This window comes from Neltuma alba, unplaced genomic scaffold (assembly GCF_004799145.2).
Source record: "Neltuma alba isolate B1F8T4 unplaced genomic scaffold, ASM479914v2 tig00010760_pilon, whole genome shotgun sequence".
Taxonomy (NCBI): Eukaryota; Viridiplantae; Streptophyta; class Magnoliopsida; order Fabales; family Fabaceae; genus Neltuma; species Neltuma alba.
Window position 1 is genome coordinate 101,166 of NW_021635585.1, and position 22,046 is coordinate 123,211.

General features: G+C 34.8%; 3 protein-coding genes across 6 annotated transcripts; 1 reads left to right on the plus strand and 2 right to left on the minus strand.

The window, feature by feature from the left end:
* Positions 1-8,920: 8,920 nt before the first annotated feature.
* On the minus strand, positions 8,921-14,459 carry LOC114758876 (sorting and assembly machinery component 50 homolog B). Its single transcript, XM_028947971.1, has 4 exons — positions 13,950-14,459; positions 11,777-12,262; positions 9,942-10,454; positions 8,921-9,501 (listed from the first exon to the last, which is right to left on the minus strand). The coding sequence occupies exons 1-4, from the start codon at positions 14,379-14,381 to the stop codon at positions 9,418-9,420; spliced, it is 1,515 nt and encodes a 504-aa protein (XP_028803804.1). The 5' UTR covers positions 14,382-14,459; the 3' UTR covers positions 8,921-9,417.
* Positions 14,460-16,692: 2,233 nt separating this feature from the next.
* Positions 16,693-19,505, plus strand: LOC114758874 (probable inactive serine/threonine-protein kinase bub1). 4 transcript variants are annotated; one of them, XM_028947967.1, is made up of 5 exons: positions 16,693-16,831; positions 16,909-17,053; positions 17,293-17,450; positions 18,110-18,194; positions 18,268-19,505. In XM_028947967.1, exons 1-5 carry the CDS (start codon positions 16,749-16,751, stop codon positions 19,315-19,317), a joined length of 1,521 nt encoding a protein of 506 aa, XP_028803800.1. In that variant the 5' UTR covers positions 16,693-16,748; the 3' UTR covers positions 19,318-19,505. The 4 variants fall into 4 exon arrangements, with proteins under 4 accessions (XP_028803800.1, XP_028803801.1, XP_028803802.1 ...); XM_028947968.1 differs by having other exon boundaries at positions 18,283-19,505; XM_028947969.1 differs by having other exon boundaries at positions 18,286-19,505.
* LOC114758877 (non-classical arabinogalactan protein 30-like) lies at positions 19,495-20,359 on the minus strand. Its single transcript, XM_028947972.1, has one exon. The coding sequence runs from the start codon at positions 20,187-20,189 to the stop codon at positions 19,668-19,670; it is 522 nt and encodes a 173-aa protein (XP_028803805.1). The 5' UTR covers positions 20,190-20,359; the 3' UTR covers positions 19,495-19,667.
* Between the last annotated feature and the right edge of the window lie 1,687 nt (positions 20,360-22,046).

The window sequence follows — 22,046 nt, forward strand, 5'->3', positions numbered from 1 at the left end:
TCCTTTGTCGCATGAGAGTTACTATTGTAAGCTTCTACCCCCAACTGGACCATATAGCACCTCCTCTGCAAAGGAGGTTGCAAGTTCAATAAAAGATCAAAATAGGTGTGAGTAGGCGTGTGATGACCGACTGAGTTTCCTCTCTTACGGGAGAGAGTCGGTGTTAAACTGTCTAGGTTAAAAAAAAGGGCTACTCATCTTCGTCATTTGATTTATAATATAAGTTCGATTTAACCGTCTCACATAAATAAAATAATGATAATTAAAAGGAAGTTATGCCATTAAATATGCAAAAAATTGGATACCTCGTTAACTTTCAGGATACACCGTTATCAAAAATCATATATTACATGTGACCAAAAAAAGGCATACATTACATTAACCTTAGTGGGTTAATTATTTATAAAGCTTAATGACACGAAAGAACAAACTAAGATAAAACATTAAATACTTTAAATATTATTGAATTAAACAAAATGATTCATATTGTGAAGCGGAAAAAAATATGGATAATTAAGAATTCTTTCAAAAAATTCAAATCAAGGCAGGCTTATTTAATTTTACAAACAAAAAATACAATTCATTATTGTGTGGGTGGTATGAACGGGAAGGGATGGGGTAGCTAGTAGCTGCAACTTCATCAATTTATATTTCAGTGTTCAGATGATTCAGTGAGTCATCCAATCTCGGAGTGCAGAGGGGCCCCTCTAAAATTGACACATCGCAACTTGGGGCTTCTTGTGTTGGTAGTTTTCAAGTCAGACATGATAGTTCGTGACTAAAAGATATCCCCTTTTCTTATATTCATTCTGCCAAAAAATAAAAAAATAAAAATTTTATTTCTATGTTGGTCCCGAGAGAAGAAAACGATGCACCTACTTTATTTTTATTTTATTTTATTTTCTGAATCAATGCAAGTACTACTTTACTTGTAGACTTGTAGTTCGGAATCTCCAGTACAGTGTTGTGGAGCCGAGCACAAAGTAGCCAGTGAGATTATTGTTTCATATTTTTTTAATTTTATATTAATTATTATGGATTTTCCTTAAAGACTGAAATTGGAAATTTAAGGTCAGGGATGGGGAAACATGACCTGGGCATGCCCAAAATAAACCACATCAAAACATCAACCAGACATGAATAGTATCATAAAATCAGCTTCTGTTTTATTACCTAAATTATGAAAATAAGTTTTTCTTTTGCTCCTCATATTAATTATTGGTACGATGTTTTGCTTAAGTTAATTAACGTGGGCGTGTCCATTATGAATCCTACAAGAGTAAGTAAAATAAATAAAGCTATTGAGACATATAAACTTTAACGCCTAACAATAATTATTCTAATGCCTCACTTTTATTATGTTAAAAGATAAAAAAAAAAGCGATTTCTGATCAAACCTTACCTTTTAAAAAAAAAAAAAAATCAAACTTCACTTTGCCCTTTTAACAATTATGTCGGCTGATTATTTGTGAAAATGGCATGTAAGCACGGGACTTCAGAGATTAATTAATCAGTTATTGTTCTTTGTCAATTAAACCACACGTACAATTTGCACCTTGTATTTTGTGATCAAGTGCAAAATTTATACTTATTCATTCCGCAGGAAAAGTTATATACACTACTCAACTTGGGACCATCGGTTTGGAATTTTGGGCTTGTTTGATTATTATTATTATTTTGTTTTTACCGGGGTTAAAAGTATGAGAGGTAATTAAAAAATATAATTATTTCAATGTCTTGTATAATGTGCAATTGATATATCCGGATGTCGTAATTGGGTGTTTAACCACAATATTTGAGTTTTTGACTATCCATATATTTTTGCCGCTCGACAAATTAAATATTTGCGGCTCAGGTTTAGGTCTAATATGCTCCCTTTCATTTTATATATAAACTTCAGATAACTGAATCATTAATGAACTAGTAATTAAAATTAGTTAAAATAATAAATAGACTAGAAATAATTTCCCCCCTAAATGTACCCTTATTTATTAAAAGAATAAATAAGAGAGACAATAAATAAAAAATGATAAAAAAGAATACACGAAGTGATAATAACAAGAGAGAGTTAGGCAAAATAAGCAAAATAATAATAATAATAAATGCTGAGACAAACCAAAACTTAAACTTATATTTTGAGCCAAACTACTCTTCAAAAGTGAAACTTATAGAGGATCGGAGGGAGTAATTGATAGATGTAAGCCATCCTACTATATATTCATATAAATTCATAAGTTTAATGGCTCAATCTAATTAGGAAAGGCTGAATAAATAACTCAGTAATAATCCGGGACAGTATCAAATAATACTAGAGAGTTTCACCGGGTCTTATTCTGTCTTCGTACCCTTGAAAAACTATATATGAGAAATTAGCTTTATATGCTCATTTGCTTTTATTTATAATATAGAGAGAAAATAAATTTTTAAGTTATATTTAGAAGTAGAGAAAAATTATTTCATATAAATATAATTTTATTTTTTATTATTGTATTGACTTTGTTCTCATAAAATATAATGTATATTACATTGGAATAAATTTGAAAAGTTGTTAAATTTTGAACTAAAATCAATAAGTTTAACATTCTTTTTTTTTATCTGTATAAAATATATTGAAAGTAATTCATAAATAGTATCAAATTAGCATGTGATTCAAAAAACCTTCTTATTTTATTCAAGAGTTATCTCAATCACCAAATTCATTGAAGGATATCTTCTTTTTTTTTTGCTTAAACTTAACCCCCGATTGTAATAATTATAGGAAAAAAATCAGCAAAGTAATTAATATATGAATGTTTTTGTAAGCATTCTCTGAATTGGGAGGCCTGTATTAATTTTTACAAGCCAGCAAGAAACTTGTCATAGATGCTATAAAGGAAAAAGTGTGAATAAAATGATGTGAGGAAGAGAAGAAAAGTGCGAATTGTGCGATGATAAAAATTGAAAAGACAGGGAACATGGCTGTGGGAGGAAGGGAAAAAAATAAAAGGGGGTAACTTTAATAAGAAAAAGAAAGAAAAAAACTTTGATTGGAATGTAAATGGGGAGAGGGGCAATGATAAAAGAGGGGAAGATATGTGTCATCGTCACACAATTGATTGGAAAAAGATGGAACCTCATAATGCATTGTTCCCACCTCTCTCTCTCTCCCCATTTCATCTTCCAACTCCTTCGGCCCCACTTACTTTAATGCGCGTCCTTTTCTCCCTCCCACTCCTTCCCCCACGCGCCTTCGCCCTTCCACTCCGACACCCCTTTCCCGCCGAATTTCAACGGCCACTCGTGCACACGCGCCACTCGAGGGAATGGTCATCCCGAATCCTCGCTTCAGCAAAATGGGCCGACCCAGGAATGATTGGAGATGATGAGTCCCACTCTGCTGGGCTCTATTTATTCTGTCCCTTGTTTTTTTCCATTACTTACTCCATATATTGACAACACATTTTATTGAGAATAAATTTTTTTTAAAATTTCTTAATTTTGTGTTAAAGTTTGATAACTCTCCAAGTTAATCCTATGAAGGAATTAGTGAGAATTAAGAAATCTAAAAACAATAAATTTGAAGTGAAATTATATATTTATTTAATAAATTTTTTGTGATCATTTATAGTATTAAGGAAAAAAAATATACCCCGCATCGGACTGTAGTTGGAAAGAAAGCAGTGGGCATCTGGATTGTGGCATTCCCATTTCCAATTATGAATTGTGCTATTGCCTGCCAATTACCGGGTTATAATTGCAGTCTCCAAAAGAAATTTTAATTCTGTACCTACCTTGTTATTTAATAGTAGTATAAGACATACTTAACTAATTTGATTAGATTAGAAAAATTGGGTAAGTTAGTTAATTATAAGAAATATGATATATTTTTTTAAAACACTATAATCATCTTTCTTAATATCTTACCTTCTTCTCTGATGAAACTATAGTTGAAGGGTATTAATGGGGTAATTTAAAAAAATTAATAAATATAAAAACTAGGTCTTACATTTAGGATCAAAATTAACTTAACAGTTAGATTTTATGTTAAGGACAAAAAGAGTATTTTATTTGAATTGCTAAGAATGCGGACCATTTTTCAATTTTCAAAGTTCAAGAAGAATATCAAGAGTTACAACAGGAGCTGGAGTTTAGATTTATGTGAATGTAAAATACTACATCCGATCCTTAATATAAGATCTTGTTTGAATTTTATTTTGGTTCTAAATATAAGATCTCAATCTACTTTGTCTCTTATATTTATACATTTTTTTTCAAAGTAGTCCTTCTAACAATGGTAGTTTTAGCCAATATATTTGATTAATAAGGATATCTTAAGAAAGATAACATCCATTTAGGACAAATAACTAACTCAACCTATTTTTTTAATTTCCTTAAATTAGTCAACTAGTTCTTATAATTAGGACAGAGGTAATATAACCTTAAAAGATCTATTCCTATTTGGATTGGACAATAATCTAACATGCCGTATCAAAAGCGTTGCACAAAGAAAAATGCAATAAACATCAAGATTTTGGTATAATGTTGAGTTTCTGATGGCATCAAAGATTATGCTGGTATTTTTTATTGTTTTTGGTGATCATTGACCCCACAGAAAGAGCTTACACGCCTATTGTAATTTCGGAGGATCAAACTTAACCTTTTGCTTAAGCAATCACTCAAAAAAGGTTCTTGGTGCCACAATTGAGCCAGATGGCTATGTCTGTACGATTATAAAGTTTTAAGAGATTTGGTGAGATTTAACAAACTTCAATTATAAATATGCTTTTTTTTTTGAAAATTTCCATAGTTAACGTGGCTAAAATTAAGTTATTAAGATTTTAAGTTTTTATTACATCTCTTGAAGGAGTTAATTACTTTAAGAGATGAATGACTTTACAAATTTCACACAAAGTTGTATTTGTTCACCTTAGTTTTTGGTTCTAATAATGATCCTCCTCTATTTTTTTATTGTAAAAAAAATTCAAAAGGGTTAAAATCATTTCGTCCTTGTCTATTTTCTTCTCCAATTAAACTAGTGGGACATGGGTCGCAGAGCATGGTTGGCTAGTGAGAAGGGACTTTATCATGTTATCTTCAAAACTACTTTGGCATTTATTGTGTTATTTTGTATAGAAAATTGACTCCCATAATATACATACATATACGTTGGTGTGTGCAGCGCATGTGTGTGTATCCATAAGAAAGATAAGTACTTTTTCTGATATTTAATATAAGAACTCGTTTGATTTTTATTTTGGTCCTAAATATAAAATCACAATCCATTTTATCTTTTATATTTATCTTTTTTTTTCTTAAGGTAGTCTTTGTAATGATAATAGGTATAGCTAATATATTTAATTAGTAAGGATATTTTAGAAAAAACATCTATTTATTAAAAATAACTAACATAACTAATTTTTTTAATCTACTCAAATCAGTCAATTAGTTCTTATATTAAATATCAAAGATATTTTTTTTTGGATAATTGTAAACGGTAAAAATCATCTATTGAGTTCAAAGTAATAAAGGATTTGATTATCTCCTGAAGTGGGAATTGGAGGTGAAGGGATTTTTTTTAAAAAAATTTAAAACTCAGTACATCAAAACAGATCGAACAATGAAAGAAAACTGCCCTTTCCTAAAGGCCCTCTTGTGATCTTCCTTCTAATTCTCCATAATCTTGCTTATGTGATACTTTGGCAGCAAAAGTCCAATATTTGGATTGTCATGTTAAATTAAAACATAACAAAAGCTAAGGTCTTGTTTAATTATGTTTTAAGAATAATTTTGTAAGTAAGTTTACAACAATTCTGTTTGATGATTGTTCCAAGGAACGACATTTAAAAAAAATTATAAAACTTATTTGGAACAAGCGCTTTTAAAATTAACTTGGAGAATAAAGAGAGGGGAAGGGACAAAGTGAAGAGTGCAATGATGGACGGTGTGTTATAAGATTATTGAAAGATGACACAGATAAATATGAGCAATTGAGAAGGTGATCACGAGATATAGAGTGAAAATTACAACTGCAAGTAAAAGGAAAAGTTGGGGAAAATAGCAACAAAAAAAAACATATAAGAAATATTTAAGTTTTTTAGAAAAACATCTTTCTATTCTTTTTATACAAAACACTTAATTGAAAATTAATCATCAAATAAGTTTTTTTTTTGGTTTTTGGGAACAGAAATTTGTTTCCAAAACATGAAATCAGATGAAGTTAGACTTGAATTATTAAAAAATTGAATGGAGAAGGGGGGAAAAAAAAGGACAAATCCAGAAAATATGCTATATATATCGTTGTGGACGTCATCACAGTTGTGATTGAAGGACTCTAAAAATTAAACATTAACATTTAACTGCTTTGTAGGGCCTTGCTATCTAGTTCTTTAAGGATGATTATATCATTAAAGGGAGGCAGGTTACTCAAATATTGTTTGGGTTTGAGATTAATGTGGTATTATAACTTAGTATTTGGATAACATATTTACAAACCACAAAACATGGTTTTTCTTGGAATTTTCAAACACATCTTTAAACATGGTTGCTTTTACGTACTGAGAATGAAACACATGGAGAAGATATGAAATTTGACCAGAAGCCAATAAAGCATGATACATGTTTTTTTTTGTTTTTTTTATGAACAGTATAGATCAGGCAAAGTTTTCCCACGTTTAAATCAACCAAAAGGGTTTAAAAAAAAGTTGTTAAGTTTCTTTTTCCTGGACTAATATATTTTCTATATACAACAACAACCTAATCTTATTTTATTAGGTGGGATTGACTATATAGATTGCACAGTGATCTTAAGCTGCAATAAACATATTGAATAATTATAAAAAATATGTTGTCATTTGCCTTTTAAATGTTGTTATTAAAGTGTAGTAAACAAGAATGATTTAGAATTTTAAAATTCAAAAGTATTTTTTTGGGATTCTTCCCAAAATCTTCTCCCTACTATATTAATAATTCCTTGTCTAATTATATCATATCATTTTCCTACGCATATATACACCAAAAGAGAGCTAACCATATCCTGCGAAAGTCTAAAATGTCATATCCGCACCCACACACAAATGTCCCAAATATGAACTAGATAATTAATCTAAGAATATTAAATAAATTAGTTAAGTTAGTTATTTATAATAAATATGTGTTGTTTTTTCTTGAATTATCCTTGCTAGAAACTTTTTAATATGGACAATCAACAAAGAAATAATTTTAGGAAAAAAATAGATATATATGGAAGATAAAATGAACTAAGACCTTCTATTTAGAGCTAAATTAAATCTCTTACTTAGCTATTAAGTACCGAAGATAAGGTAGTATATATAAAGTAATAAACCCTTAGCCTCAGCTTCGCTCACAACAGTAATGGTTTCCACAGCGACCACTTCTTCCTCTTCCCTCTCCCTTCTCATAGTGTCTTTGGCTTTCTCTTTAGTTTCTCTTCTGTACTCCACCATTGACTCAGGCAACGACCACTTGTTGGTTTTGGGTCTGAGCGTGATTTGTACACTGGGATTAGTTTTGGGTCTGCGGGTTTGAGCAGAGTTAATGGGATGTCGAGGCAGTTTAAGTTATTTGAGGAAGCTGTGAGTCGTACTATGGTTAGTTTGTGATCAGTATTGGGACCAATGACGTGATGTATGATGAATATTTGTTACCCGTGAGTGAAATTCAGTATAGTGACATTTCGAGTTGCCACCGCTTTCTTATCCAAAATCTCGAGTCCTTCCTTCAGGTATTATTTAATTGTTCTGCATATATGTCCATGAAGATATCTCTGTGTGTTTTTATTCTTAAGTTTTAGTGGTCGAGTCGTATTTTTCGTCGCTCTAAATCACACTGTTTGATCGGGAAAATTAAACAACTTCGCTGCAAGTAGGAAAATCAAAAGAAAGAATTTCGAATAGGTTAATTAACTTTCAAGTTTCGACACAGATCAACAGCCATATAGCAAATTAAATTAAGCTTCTAACCAATAAAACAAATTAGCTTTGATTTTGTATCGCTGCTTGAAAGGAAGGTCTCATTTGTAAGTTTGAGAGCTGCATGTAAATTATGTATATATGGAGGTCGAAGGATGCCTCCCTCTGGTTGTAAGGGTACGAATTACTACCTCTAGTCTCGCCCTAATTTGTAATAAAATTTGTACTACAAGCTAGTTTTTATATTTAGAATCAGAAAAAAAATATTAGTTTGAATACATAATTTCGTTCACTAATTTGGACAAGCCATTCAGTTATTTTTGGAAGTATATAATTGACATGACAGAAACATCTTGTTCAGTTGAAAATCTGTCTTAACGATGCTGTGCTTGTGCATGCATGTGCTGGTGATTTTGGATGGTGAAGGTTTCAGCAAAACACTCCAAAGGATGCTCAATGCTGTGGGACAGGGCTGGTGAAGATGGGTCCCGCCTGCCATTTACTTCACCGACTTGCTCGGATCCCTCCAAGTATATGTTTTGGCATTCTCTAAATCTCTGCATATATACTTGCTCCTCAAACATCTTATAACCCACAAACACTGCTCCCACACGTTACGCATTAAAATAATGTTGCATATTGTCATGGTTGCTTGTGTAAGATGATTATTGAGTTAGGTGAATATTAAGCTTATTTCTGATCATTGTTATGTTTTCTGGTCATTTAATTTCTTGTTCCTTGACTTTGATCTGACTAATTCCCATGACAAGGGTAAAAATCATATGAACTGGAATTAGGACTTTCGACCAGAGAATCCTATCAAAGTTGAATGGGATTCAGGTTCCTAATACTTAAGCCGGAATCAAAATCAACGGATTACAACAGATCCTTGTATCATTGCGCTTAGTCAAGGTGAATGTCATTGCTAGAATTGTCACATAAGATTACCTTGGCTCCGGTTCGAGGACTAACATGGATATTTTCAAAGCTGTCCTCCAAACCGTTACCCTTTAAAAACCACCTATCCATTGACCATTCGTCATTCATTTGATAATTGTACGTATCCTAACAGTGCCAAACTGGGTCCTCAAGTTTTGGTTTTACAATGAAACCGCCATTACAAAATTTTTCCGGCTTCTATTTTGACATAGTGATCTGAACCAATTCAAAGGGAATGGGGGTCACTTGAAATTTAAGCTCACGAATCAGAGTTCGCGAATTCTCTGTACTAATCAAGGCCTTATTTTGCAGCGGTACAAGGGTGTGTGAGATATGACTCCCATAGAATTCTGATACGCCATAAGCATATCACCTATTGATAAAAGGACTTGAAGGGCGATGAATCACGAAACAATGCTCCTTCTAAAATTTCAATCTGAAAAGAAAGATAATCCGGGGACAGAGCCCAAAAAAGCTCCAAAGCAAACCCCAAAAATGTAAGTCCAATTGCCTTATTGTGCTGTGTGTGATACCCAGATTGCCGAATCAGTACCAACTGAACTGTAAGCCTCTATGAAGGAACCGAGAAGCTAAACCTAAAACCAGTCTTTCCAAGATCATGCTCATGCTGCCTGAGTATGTAGTAGAAATTACCCTGAAAAAGTGTGAAGCACGTCAGAGGAGAAACAGTGCCAGTCTTGCCATTACAATAATATTGTTTACCTAGGACATCACTACTTAATTCAGACAATGCGGTAACACGATAACATCTTCAGTCATATTTTCATGCCAATAATATTATAATTTTATAACCAAATATTAAGTCACTCTCAGAACGTTAAATTCTCACTTGGAAATGCATGAAAATAAAGAAAGCGGTTTTTACTTCTTTCCGTAAGTTATATACTCCAAACAAAATATATCAGGTCAGGTATTTTTTTGGGGGGGGGGGGGGAGGAACATATCAGGTTACCCCAAAGTCCCCACTTGCTTTTGTACATCATTAACACCCAATCTCCGCCGACTTTTGGTTAGTCTCACGCTGACCAGTGCTTGATTCAATATAAGCATATAAATAAAATAAGAGAAACTAACCTCTAGGCGAAAAACTTTAGTTGGAATAACAATTCCGCATCCCACGGACGTTCGAAATGAATCCAAAAATTTTTTAGGAGAGAACTTCCTGTACTCATACTCAGCTAACTTGGCAATATTCCCAGCACCAGCAAAAACATGTCCATGGATCCCACGTTCTCTTAACCAGCCGACAGGAAGATCAAAAGAGAGATCTGCAAAAGCAGTAACAGCAAGATCTCCTCCAACGAAGTCCCTTCTAGAGGAATCGACATTGTCATCATTTTTTCCATCTTTACTTTGTCTTCGTGGTTCAGTAGGACCTAATGCCCTTGTCCTGAATCCCCATAATGTTGTTGGCCCTCCTAGGGTACAAACTGGAGAGAAATCACCACCCAAGTAAAACCTCTCTGGCAGGGGAGAAGGCTTGTTCAAGAACCCATGGCCCCATGGAAAAATGACACCAGCAGAAATCCCAAGGTTGAGCGCAGTATGGAAAAACCCAAAAGGAATGGCATATCGAACATCAAGCTCCTGCATTGGATGAGGGAGGGTTAGTCGGCAAAAGAAAGGAAGGAAAAAAAGAGAGAAAATTAATATGCACATGAGGGGCATTACAGCAGCAGTTTGTTGTGAATATATTTTACCAAGCTAGTAGTAATATCAACATATTTCCATAGCAGGCTGTGATTAACTAACAATTTAATCATATTGATTAAATATGATATACCCATGCAACCGCAAAACACTGTCCAACATATGAAACAGAAAGCAATAACAGCAAAAGGGACCAGGGGATAATTTACAATTAGTTTGAACTCTTCAAACTACCATGTAGATAAAATAGAATAACAGCACTAACCATGGTCCCTTTTCTTCTGGGTGAAACTAACCATGACTTATTTTATCACTAAAGTACAGAGGAAGAGCAATGACCAAAATGATGAATGATTCCACAGCCACAAAAAAATTAAGTCAAGCAACCATAGGCTCACAGGTGCTTATCATAGAAGTACCTCCCAATAATCATTCACCCCTTTTTTTGGATTGACCTTGATCAGTAACTTCCTTTTAACATTGTCCAGTGAGTTTTCTCAGGCCTACATCTACACTCTACTGCTCCAGACAATGGCTTGATTGTCCCAAGAAGAAAGCTATATAATGATTTTTTTTTTAAAAAAAAAAGAAGCTAACACCACAGGATTTTTCTTCCTTCCAATTTTTTGGGAGTGGTTGGGGGGTAAAATCCTAGATGATTATAGGAAAATAAAAACAATCAAGAAAGAAAAACAAGTACTTGATAAACCATAACAATACTGGAAGAAAACACAGGTCCTTTAAAGTAGGAGAGAAACAAGTACTTTGTACTGGTTACATGGATGACCATTGACAAGCATGACATGATATATAATCATTTGCCAGCAATGGAAGAACTTGACTTCAATCCTCAGTGAAGGGTTCTGCATTTTTTAATTTCCTCTCATTTCACCCTAGGTCCAAACTTGTCATGGTAACAGCAAATACAGCTGATTAGATTAATTCAAGACATGCGTAGAATGGAGACATATTTATATCACATGAGATGCTCCAAGGAAAAAATTTACTCTCTCAAGAAGTAATTATATCAAATTCTCTGGGACCAAATTTCTGAATTAATTATATTACTCCTCCCATGCTGAAAATCATTTTAGTCTTAACCTTATACTCATTAATTTCATCATTTCAGTTCAGAATGTCTGATCTGCATCAGTATGGACATTCTAGCAATAATTATGAGAGGTTATCATGTTTTATTCACGACATATTAAATTGTAAATCACTGACGAATGGAGGTAAAAGTAAGGAATCCATCATACCTGACGCAGAAACCGCAAGCTCCTGTGATCTGGTGCAAGGCCACCTAATTGAGTTGTAGAAAGAAAAGCATATCCTTTTGTAGGCCTAACTGGTGAGTTCCTCTGGTCAATCTTAAATGTATACTTCAAAGATGACAATAAACCGTGTCCAATCTGCCTCCTAATAGATCTGGACGACATTTGTGATGGATCTGTTATGGTACGCCATCCAAGATTGTACACCAAATCATGGTGCTTTGTTGATAATAAGCCAAGAGACATGCCAGATGACCGCTCCTTGTACGAAGAATACTGTTGCCAATCTTGGGAATGCATGAATGCTCGTGCCACAACAGGGGTTAATAATCCTTTCAATCGAGGCACAAACACCCCAACACTCACCTCTGAAGTTTGATTGGGACCATATGCTACAGAACCATCCCATAGATCACCATAGCCTAACAAGTTTTTGAACTTTAGAGCACCTTCAAGAGACCAAGAACTAGACTGCAATTCATCAGAGAATTTATTCAAGAGAAAGAGAGAAAGAGAGAAAGAACACTAGATTCACTTGTCAAGTATAGACACTCAGTAAGAATAGGCAATCCAAAGTCATGCAAACACTGTCAGGTCTATGCACGATGAATACACTATAGGCAACAAAAATATCTGTGTCCTAACTTGGCAAGGTCACCAAAATCCTAGCAAGCCACATAAATAAACATGGCACATATACCATCTTTCATCATGCTTTCTTTCCTAGATGTAAATTTTAAAAATATTAAAAGGACTCAACAAGGGCATTTCAATAACCAAAAAAAACCCAGCTGCAAGAAGAAGAAGAAGAAGAATCATAATCATAATCATAAGGCTCAGAGGATCTATGGACATGATGCCAATGAAACATGAACTTATGGGAATCAAAATCAAAGCGCAGTTACAACTTACAATTAGATAAGGTATTCGGAATTTCATCCAATATCCATTGTAAAGTATATTCCAAAAATCCACTATAAAGTATGTTCCTTGAAATACTTCTTTCCAACCAAATAGTCTGCATCAGGTAAAATATAAATAACACTGCAATATATTATTCCTGCTCATCTATAACCATACTGCTAACAGCTAAGAATATACAGGTACAATTGTTTTTCTGCATCGTAATGCATTAATTGGCTGTATCACGGCTGCCACTTAATATTAAAAGGTCATCACGTAGAAAAATCGACCTACACCTTTAACACCCTTATTCCTCAAAAATCTGGGAGAAGTCAAGGTGGTGTATGCATCCAAAGAGAATAATCGAAGGTCGTACTAAAAGATGACAAGGACTGCACAGGGGCAAGAGTAGCTGCTTTCTCAAAACTTAACTGGAGCCTCTCAGAAGCCTAACGAATAGCCAATTAAACAAATAAGTAAAGATAAGTGGGCATCAATGGTGCTACAAGCCATCATTTTGCCATTCAAAACATGACTTCTAATCCACCAAATGATTACAAAGTATAAAAAGCTACTACCATCAAAGATAGAAGAAGCTTCTTAATCCTAGAATGGTCATATTGGACAAATCCGGAGCACCAAAAACCTTCTACCCAGTTCAAATCCCAACTTTTCATAACTCCTTAGTTTATGATGCTTGCCGTTGTAGTTATCTCAATATATATATATATATATAAAAGGTAAGAGATTTTGCGGTACTTCAAGTGTAGAAAAAGCATCCTGAATGAAAAGGTACGACTCCAAACCTAAGAGGAAATATATGGGCTTGCTGGAACTCACACAACAGAACCAAAATTTCCGGTTTCATCAGCAATAATTTTTGTTGTCTAGAATCTAAGCGGGCTTAAGATAACCAACACCAAATAGGTTATGCTTTTACTGGCATAGATCTGCAACGTGTAATGACATCTGATAAACCAACTAAAACGAATTGCTATTTTAGATATGTCATTTTATTTGTGCCTGCGAAGTCCACATACTGTAAATTTCTTTATAATGCTTCAGATCAGACTACTATCTTGCATGCCAACCGTAAATTATTAAATCATTTTAAATCTTCAATTCATTTACTTGTGACACCTCAGCAGCCAAACGCCACAGTTAACTCTCCAGTAATCCATGAACTGCAAATTGAACCACACAAAAACGATTCAATCTCGAAATAGTATCTAAGAAGGAGAGAAAATGACTGTACCGAGGGTTTTGAATAAACGCCAACTTCCCCAGAAGGTTTGCTATCGCTCTCTGAGACCTCAATGATGACATTGGCAGTACCAGCCAACTCTGGCGGTCCTGGTTCAAGCTTAATATTGACCGCATCAAAAATCTGGAGGCCATGAAGTTTCACATTGGCAATTTTTGCCGCTTCCACCAGCTCTCGCATAGTTGTGGCGTTCTTTATCCCCTCCACCTCGACCTCGATCACCCAATCCTTGGTTTTCGTATTCCCCCTTATTAGAACATCATGGACTCGAGCAGGAAGATCCTGTTCTTCGTTTTCTTCATCATCCTCGACTTCCTCAGAGTCATCTTCTTCATCGTCTTCATTGGAAAAATTCTGTGTATCGTAGCCATTTTTAGGGATTGGGGGAAATGGAAGTGGATTGTCTTCTTCTGAGTTTGCCATGAGAGGTCACCAGAGTAAAGAGAGAATCGGCGAAGCGGAGGAAGCTCCGCAAACAGAAGGAAGACGGCGACGCAGGAGCAGATGGTGATTACTGGGATTATTGAATACTCACTAACCGTTCCAGATGTTTTTTTTTGGATTAAAAAAACAGAATTCTGTGACATTTTTAACTTTTCAATATACGTCCATAGTTAATACTCCTCCGATTTTTAATATAGGACCCAATTTTTGAGTTAATTTTGGTCCTAAATATAAAACTCATTTATCATATTTATCAATTTTCTCTAAATTACCTCTATAGATACTCCCTCAACCATAATCAAATAGAAGATGGAGATGGGGTATTAAAAAAGACGATTATAGTGTTTTAGGAAAAATGTGTCATTTTTCTTATAATTAACTAACTTACCTAACTTCTTTAATCTAATCAAATTAGTTAAATGGGTCTTATATTAAAGACCGGAAGAGTACTAATTTCAGTTTTTAATACAAGAACTTATTTAATTTTTATTTTGGTTCTAAATATAAAATTTTAATCTATTTTATCTGTTATATTTATCTATTTTTTAAGATAATTATTCTAATAATGATAGTTCTAACAAATAAATTTGATTAGTAAAAATATTTTGATAAAGACAACACTTCTTTACTACATATAACTAACTTAACTTGTATTCTTAACCTATTCAAATTAATCAACTAGATTTTATATTTAAAATTGGAGGGAGTATAAAATTTGTAGAAAAGTCATATGTCACGAAGGGTGTGCAACAATAGGATCCACATTTTAGATTAGAAATGGAAATGCTAACTGAAAATTTTGAGCTGCAATTTTGTTATAAAGTTTTCAATTTTTTAATTTGTGATTCTAATTATAATTGATTTTGTAATTATATTCATAAAGTACTTTTTATTCATTTTTCATAGAATGTAAATTGTCAGAAGTCAGAACACTCCCAAATGAGGAAAAACACAATTGCACACCTCAGTTATAAAACCTTTTTATTTATTCATCTAATTTTGCCAACAACCATTTTATTATTTTTTTTGCCGACCAACAATCATTTTATTATTGATGTCAAAAGAAAATATCATCCAAATATTACAAAGATAAATTAAAATATAAACTATGAACAATATGCGAGTTGGAATTTATTCAGATGATCTGTGTTAACAAAATTACAAAAATAGAATCACCTTTTTCTTTTTTAACATCAAAATCACTCGCGCACTAACGTAGTTTGGTATGGAATATTGAAGGAAGGATCCAAATATATCTCTAGATAAATATTATGACAAAACACACCCCAGAACTAACGCACAAAAAAAAAAAGCATGTGTAATTGAATTGTAAAGGATAGTACTCCTCCAGTCCTTAATATAAGACTCATTTAACTAATTTGATTAGATTAAAGAAGTTAGGTAAGTTAGTTAATTATAAGAAATATGACATGTTTTTCCTAAAATACCATAATCATCTTTCTTAATACCCCTCTTTTTTTTACTTGATTATAGTTGAGGGAGTATCCATAGGGGTAATTTAGAGAAAATTGATAAATATAATAAATGAGTCTTATATTTAGGACCAAAACCAACTCAATAATTGGGTCTTATATTAATGACCGGAAGAGTATAATGTTATTAATATGTCGATTAATAGTATAACATTATTCAGGTAAAAAAAATAGTATAACATTATTAACAATTAACAATATAATACACTTTCCGTATTCTATATAATATAAATAAATATAAGCTATTTTAAATCTTAAATTTATAGCAAAAAGCGAAGATGTGGGAGGTCCCTTAACCTAACCAAATGATATTTGATATATTCTTACATTTGAATATTAATAAACTGTAGGCTTTGTTTATAATAATTTATAAGCAATTTTTTAATCATATTTTATGAAAAGAATACGTGATAAATATGTAAAAAAATTATTTCTTATCTAAAATACTTTTTAAGTTCTTATGAATTGCTATCCAAACAAGCACTTAGCTTGAAAATCCTAAAATTGAAAAAGAAAAAACAAAATACGAAGAACTTGATCAGCTGAACTTAATCACCATTAGTTTTCAGGTGAAAAAGTTTAATTTGCAGAGCTTACAGCATGATACATAATCATGGGGATTTTTATTGGTGTTTTCACATTGTAAATACAAAGGTCACTCTAGTTAAAATTAAGAGCAAAGCAATAACAAATTATTATGTGTTAAAATGATATTGTCTTCTCTTTATTATGGAAAGGGGAAAATAATCGCGACCTCGCCGCTCAGCGCGCTCATGCTCAAATTCAAATCGGGCGAAGTGTAATCGGCAGCATCACAACCAATAACGTCCACCGCCGCCGATCGTGCTCCGAAATGGCCAGCCAAGACCTCTTCACTTCCTTAATCTCCGACATCGAGACCTACTCTGGCAAAGACCCTCTTCTTCCTTGGCTCCGGTATGCCTTTTCTCTCCCACTCCCCCTCTCTTCACTCCTCTAACATTCAAGGCCACTTACAGTGTGAGTTGGTGCAGAGGGATTCGAAAGATGAAGGACACTCTGTCTCCCGCGGCCCTCCATGAGAAGCTGCCGGATTTCTTACAGAAATGTGCACAGACTTTCGAGTCGGATCGACGCTACCGGAATGACATGCGGTATCTTCGGGTTTGGCTGCACTTGGTAACTGAAGCATCGTTTTCCTTTTTCAATTGTTATTTGCAGCTAATTGATAGATTTTTTCAGCGTATGCTTAGTTGCTGAGAAATGGGGTTGAAAAGAGTGATGAAAAAGCTATGATTTTTTTATAAAAGATAGCTATTATTTGAGTTATTGTGTTGATTTTAGGAAGTTCATCATCCGCTTCCGGATTAAATAAAGGGAAGATCAAATGGTTTATTGTCTTTTTCCTTGATTTTCAGATGGATTTTGTAGATGACCCATTGTCGCTTTTGAAAACGATGGAGGTGAATCATATTGGGACAAAACGCTGCCAGTTCTACCAAGCATATGCTCTTTACTATGAAAAGAACAGGAGATATGATGAGGCTGAGAAAATGTACCATTTGGGAGTGAAGAAGTAAGTTTTTATGCAGCAATCAGCAATCACCATTTTTGTTTGAATTAACATTATGCTAACAACACACTAACATTCAACTCCCGCACATGTTTTACAGTAAACTGCACATTATTCCGAAAGACAAAAACCTTATGAATAAGAAAAATATTACCTTCGGTCCTAAATATAAATCTTTGTAGTGTGATTTGAGTAAATCTTAGGACCGGAGGTAGTATTATTATGGCCCGTCGAAATGTGTCTAATGCCATGACAATCCTCCAGTGATCTTAAATTTGCTATCTTTTGCCCCCAAATAATTGATGTTCCGCACACCTCCAGTGAAATGGGAATCAATCATCAATACTCATCAAACCGCCATTTCATTATGTCACAGAGTTCAATCTCGGTGCATATATTTTTCTAAATGAATTTTATCTTCTGTTATCTGAAAACACATTAATGCCTGTAATAAGTATTTTGTTTTGTTTTTTTTTTTTTTAATTCTCAATGATCTGTACAGAGGAAAGATATATAATTTGAACGTGAGAGTGATTTACCTTTTAGCTTATTGGCATAGTAGATGTAGAATATTATACTGTTTAGCTGGTAGTAGACGCCTATGAGCCTATCCTACCCAAATCTTTCAACTATCATCTTCTTTTTCCTTTTGTGTCGAGCAGCCTTGCAGAACCCATGGATGACTTGCAAAAATCATATGAACAATTTCTTGGTCGCATGGAAAGAAAGAAAAACAGAAAAATCCAGGTAGTGCCCGTGGATGTGTTCTTTTTGGCCTGAATTTCTTTGTTGTTTGTGACATTCAGTGACATAATTTTAGAAAGATTTCCATCAGCAGCAGGAAGGGAGAGCTTCCCGGAGGCCTCTGTCTACGAAGAATATTCCAGCTCATATCAACAAGACCGAGGGGAAAGGTGAAGCATGTGGTATTGAGAGTAAAAAGGATCAGGGCAAGAGGTTTTTAGATGAACCGACAGTTGTAGGCAAGTTTGTTGGCACTGCCCTTGTCGGAAGGTCTGAAGCCGAAAATGCCTGCCATCATGGACTTGTGGATCCTACAATAAATATGAAGGAAGCAATGAATGCGATTAACAATATGTTCCGTGAGCCACTTGAGGATGTTCCTATAGCCAAGAAATCACACAAAAACCGATCGAAGGAAGATCAATTTACTCCGAAGGGATTGGAGGTTTTTATTGATGAAAGCTCGGATAATGGAACCAAATCATCAGCTTCTCCATCTCTGCAGCACAACAATGAAGCAGGCCAATTCCATCAAGAACCACTTCAAATATACATTGATGATGAAGGGCCTGGTGAAACTAGTGACATAAACGATGAACAGAGTGGTGTCCGGAATCTGCCAGAAGATTTTACTTCCTCTGCTTCTCGATTGAATGCCTTTGTCTTTCCCCGTCCTAAGAACCTTCCTTCTGAAAGTTCTGGAGGTATGGATGCGCGGAGTTCCCGTAAGTCAAAGTTCAGAGAGGATACAGTTGTCCGCCGATTTGTTGGATCCACCATTTTGGATGAGCCAGTGGTAGAAAATGTTTGCCATCATGGTTTAGTAGACCCCACAATCAACATGAAGGAAGCTATGAATGACATAAATAACATGTTTGGGAAACCAATGGATTTTGTTAGACGGAAAAGATCGATGAAGCAGGAAAAGGCACCGGAGTGCAATAACAGAAAAGAGTGTGGTGGGTTTTCGATTCTTGCTGATGATGACTTGGAAAATAAAAAAAGTCCACAGCCTCCCAAACTGGCAGGGAAGTCAACGAATTCTGATTTATTTGAGCCAACTCTCATCACTAAGGAGGCAATGGACGACATAAACAAGATGTTCAATATGCCATTGAATTTTTAAGAGCAAATTGATTGATTGGTGATAGTGATATGTACCAAAAACTGCAAAAATATTGAGTTCTAACAGAGTTGCCTTTGATTTGCCTGGGGTAATCAAATGCGAGTTGTCTATTCTGTGGTGTCTTCCTCTTTCTGTCTTGTGCGAACCTTTTTGCTTATGAAATGAAACTCAAATTCAAGGGGAAAAAATTGTTTCATGATATTGCACTCTAGTTTATTACATGAATGTGACAAAAACACGGCGACAATTTCCTGCTAGATCAACATAATATAAAACAGCAACTGTCAAACATAATACTGAAACGGATCTCAATACAAATGTTTTAAAAAACAACCCTTCAGGCAACATTATTAGAATTGAGTAGTGTGAGAGCAATCATTGGGACGAAAAGCCAAGGGGCCAGCAGCATATATGACAGCCTCGTATCTGCTTCCATGCACTCTCTTGTTCTCATAACGAAGTGGAGCGCCATCGAGTGCATAGTTGACATTGGACAAAACGCTGCAACTTTCAACAGGAGACCAAACAAGCTTGGCGAAGCAAGATTGGAGGGGATGATCCAACAAACAGTTCTGAACCTTGAACCCTTCAAGCTGAGCAAAAAGGTAGCCATGCCTGTTCGTCTCAAAGACCTTGTAGTAGCTAACTTGACCCTTGTAGTTCTTGCAGGTAACACTTACTTTTGCACCAGCAATGGGCTTGGCTCCAGTCAAAGACCAGGTTCCATATTGGTCACAGCTCTGACAGTAGACCATGGCTTCCACTACCACCTCTGTTTTCTTCTCCGTTGGGGCATAGTCATTTGCTTCTGTTGAAGGGAAGACCACTAGGAGAAGCAGAAGAGAAAGGGTAATGAGGTGCATGCTTGCCATTTCTCGTAGTTTAGAGTTCAGAGCTGAGGGACGAGTGACTCATAGTGGAAGAGATGGTATGTATATATAGTTTAGTGATATTCGGGAGAACTGCTTGCAACGTGCCCCCCATTAGGCCAACGACTCTGATTCTTCATAGCTGTCTACGTGGAAGCCACCTTCAAGGTTTCTTTCTTTCTTTTTTTTTTTTTTTTTTTTTTGGTACAACTGAAAATAAAATAAAAAATTGGACTAAAGTGGGATTAATCCCACACAATCCTTCTCCACTAAGCTTCTCAGGCTGCTCGGGCACGTATCAAAATATGATGAGGTTGATAGTCCTCTTTTAGCCAATTTATCAGCAACTTCATTAGCATTTCTACTGATATAGCAGAGCTGCACTTCCCAGTCAAACTTCAATAACTCAAGTGTCTGCATCATTAACAGGCTGCAATACTGATTGTTCCTCCCCTGATTAATAGACTCAATCAGATTCTTTGCATCAGATTCAATAATAACACGTTTAAATCCAAAATCCCAAGCTAACTTCAAGCCCTTGAAAATAGCCCAAGTTTCAGCCTCCAAAACATTACACCACCCGAGTTGAAGCGAGAAACCCACAATCCAAATTCCATTATGGTCTCTAATGCATCCCCCACAGCCAGCTTTTTTCGAGCTATTCGACACAGCACCATCCACATTTACTTTAATCCATCCTTTTGATGGTTGCTTCCAAATAGTTGAGCTGTCCAACGGCTGTTCTCTCATGCCATAATGCAAACTTGTAGCAGCAAAAGTGAGGTTCGGCCATCCATCTCTGATTATAGCTACTGGATTAGCAGGTCTAACAAAAGTCTCATCAAAAGTTGCTTTATTCCTCCAGAGCCACAATTTCCAAACAGTAACTCCCCATGTCAGATTCCAATTATTATTTCTATCAGAACCCATATTTTCCTTGAGATTTAGAGCAATCCACTCTTTTAAAGTACCAGAATAAAAACTGTTCACCTGTTTGTTGTCTACCAAAACATCCCACACTGATCTTGCATAGGCACAGTCTCTAAGAACATGTAGAATACTTTCAGCATTTTGAAAGCAATAAGAACACATAGGGGAACACTGAGACCATCTACTTCTCCATAGATTAGTAGGAAGTCTACCATGGAAAATTCTCCAAATAAATACCCGAATCCTTTCAGCACCTCTCCATTTCCAAATAAGCTTATAGATTGGACTATAGAGAGTTTGGGGATTCTCCTCCATCATAAAATAAGCACTCTTGATGCTGAACATACCAGTGCTTGAGTCTTTCCATACTAAAAAATCCTCCCCAGCAGAATCAAAAGGAGGCATTACTCCCTTGAGTTTTGTCAAAACCTCAGGCTTAACAATAGATTCCAGCTTATGAAAATCCCAGTTACCACAAATCATCCATTCTGCCACCACGCTGCTGTCCTCTTCAATAGACAGAGGTCTTAAGCAGAGTTCTTTAACTTTCACATCATGATATAGCCATAAATCATTAAAAAAATTGACTGATTTCCCATTCCTCAGCTGCCACATGGATCCTTTCTCAATCAATTCTCGTTGTCTGCAAATAAATTTCCAAACACTGGAATCTCCTGGCCTAGCATCAAATAGATTTTCTTCATTATGCAACATATACTTCTGAAACAGTACATCAGTCCACAGGCCTCTTTCCCCTATCATTAATTTCCAGGCTAACTTTGCACCACAAGCAGAATTCATCGAAGCAAGTTTCCTGAACCCCAGGCCTCCATAAGACTTAGGGAGAGTAACAGATTGCCAACCTATAGGATGATAGCCTTGCTCATCCCTGTTATGACCCCATATGAAGTCTCTTTGTAGTCTTTCCAC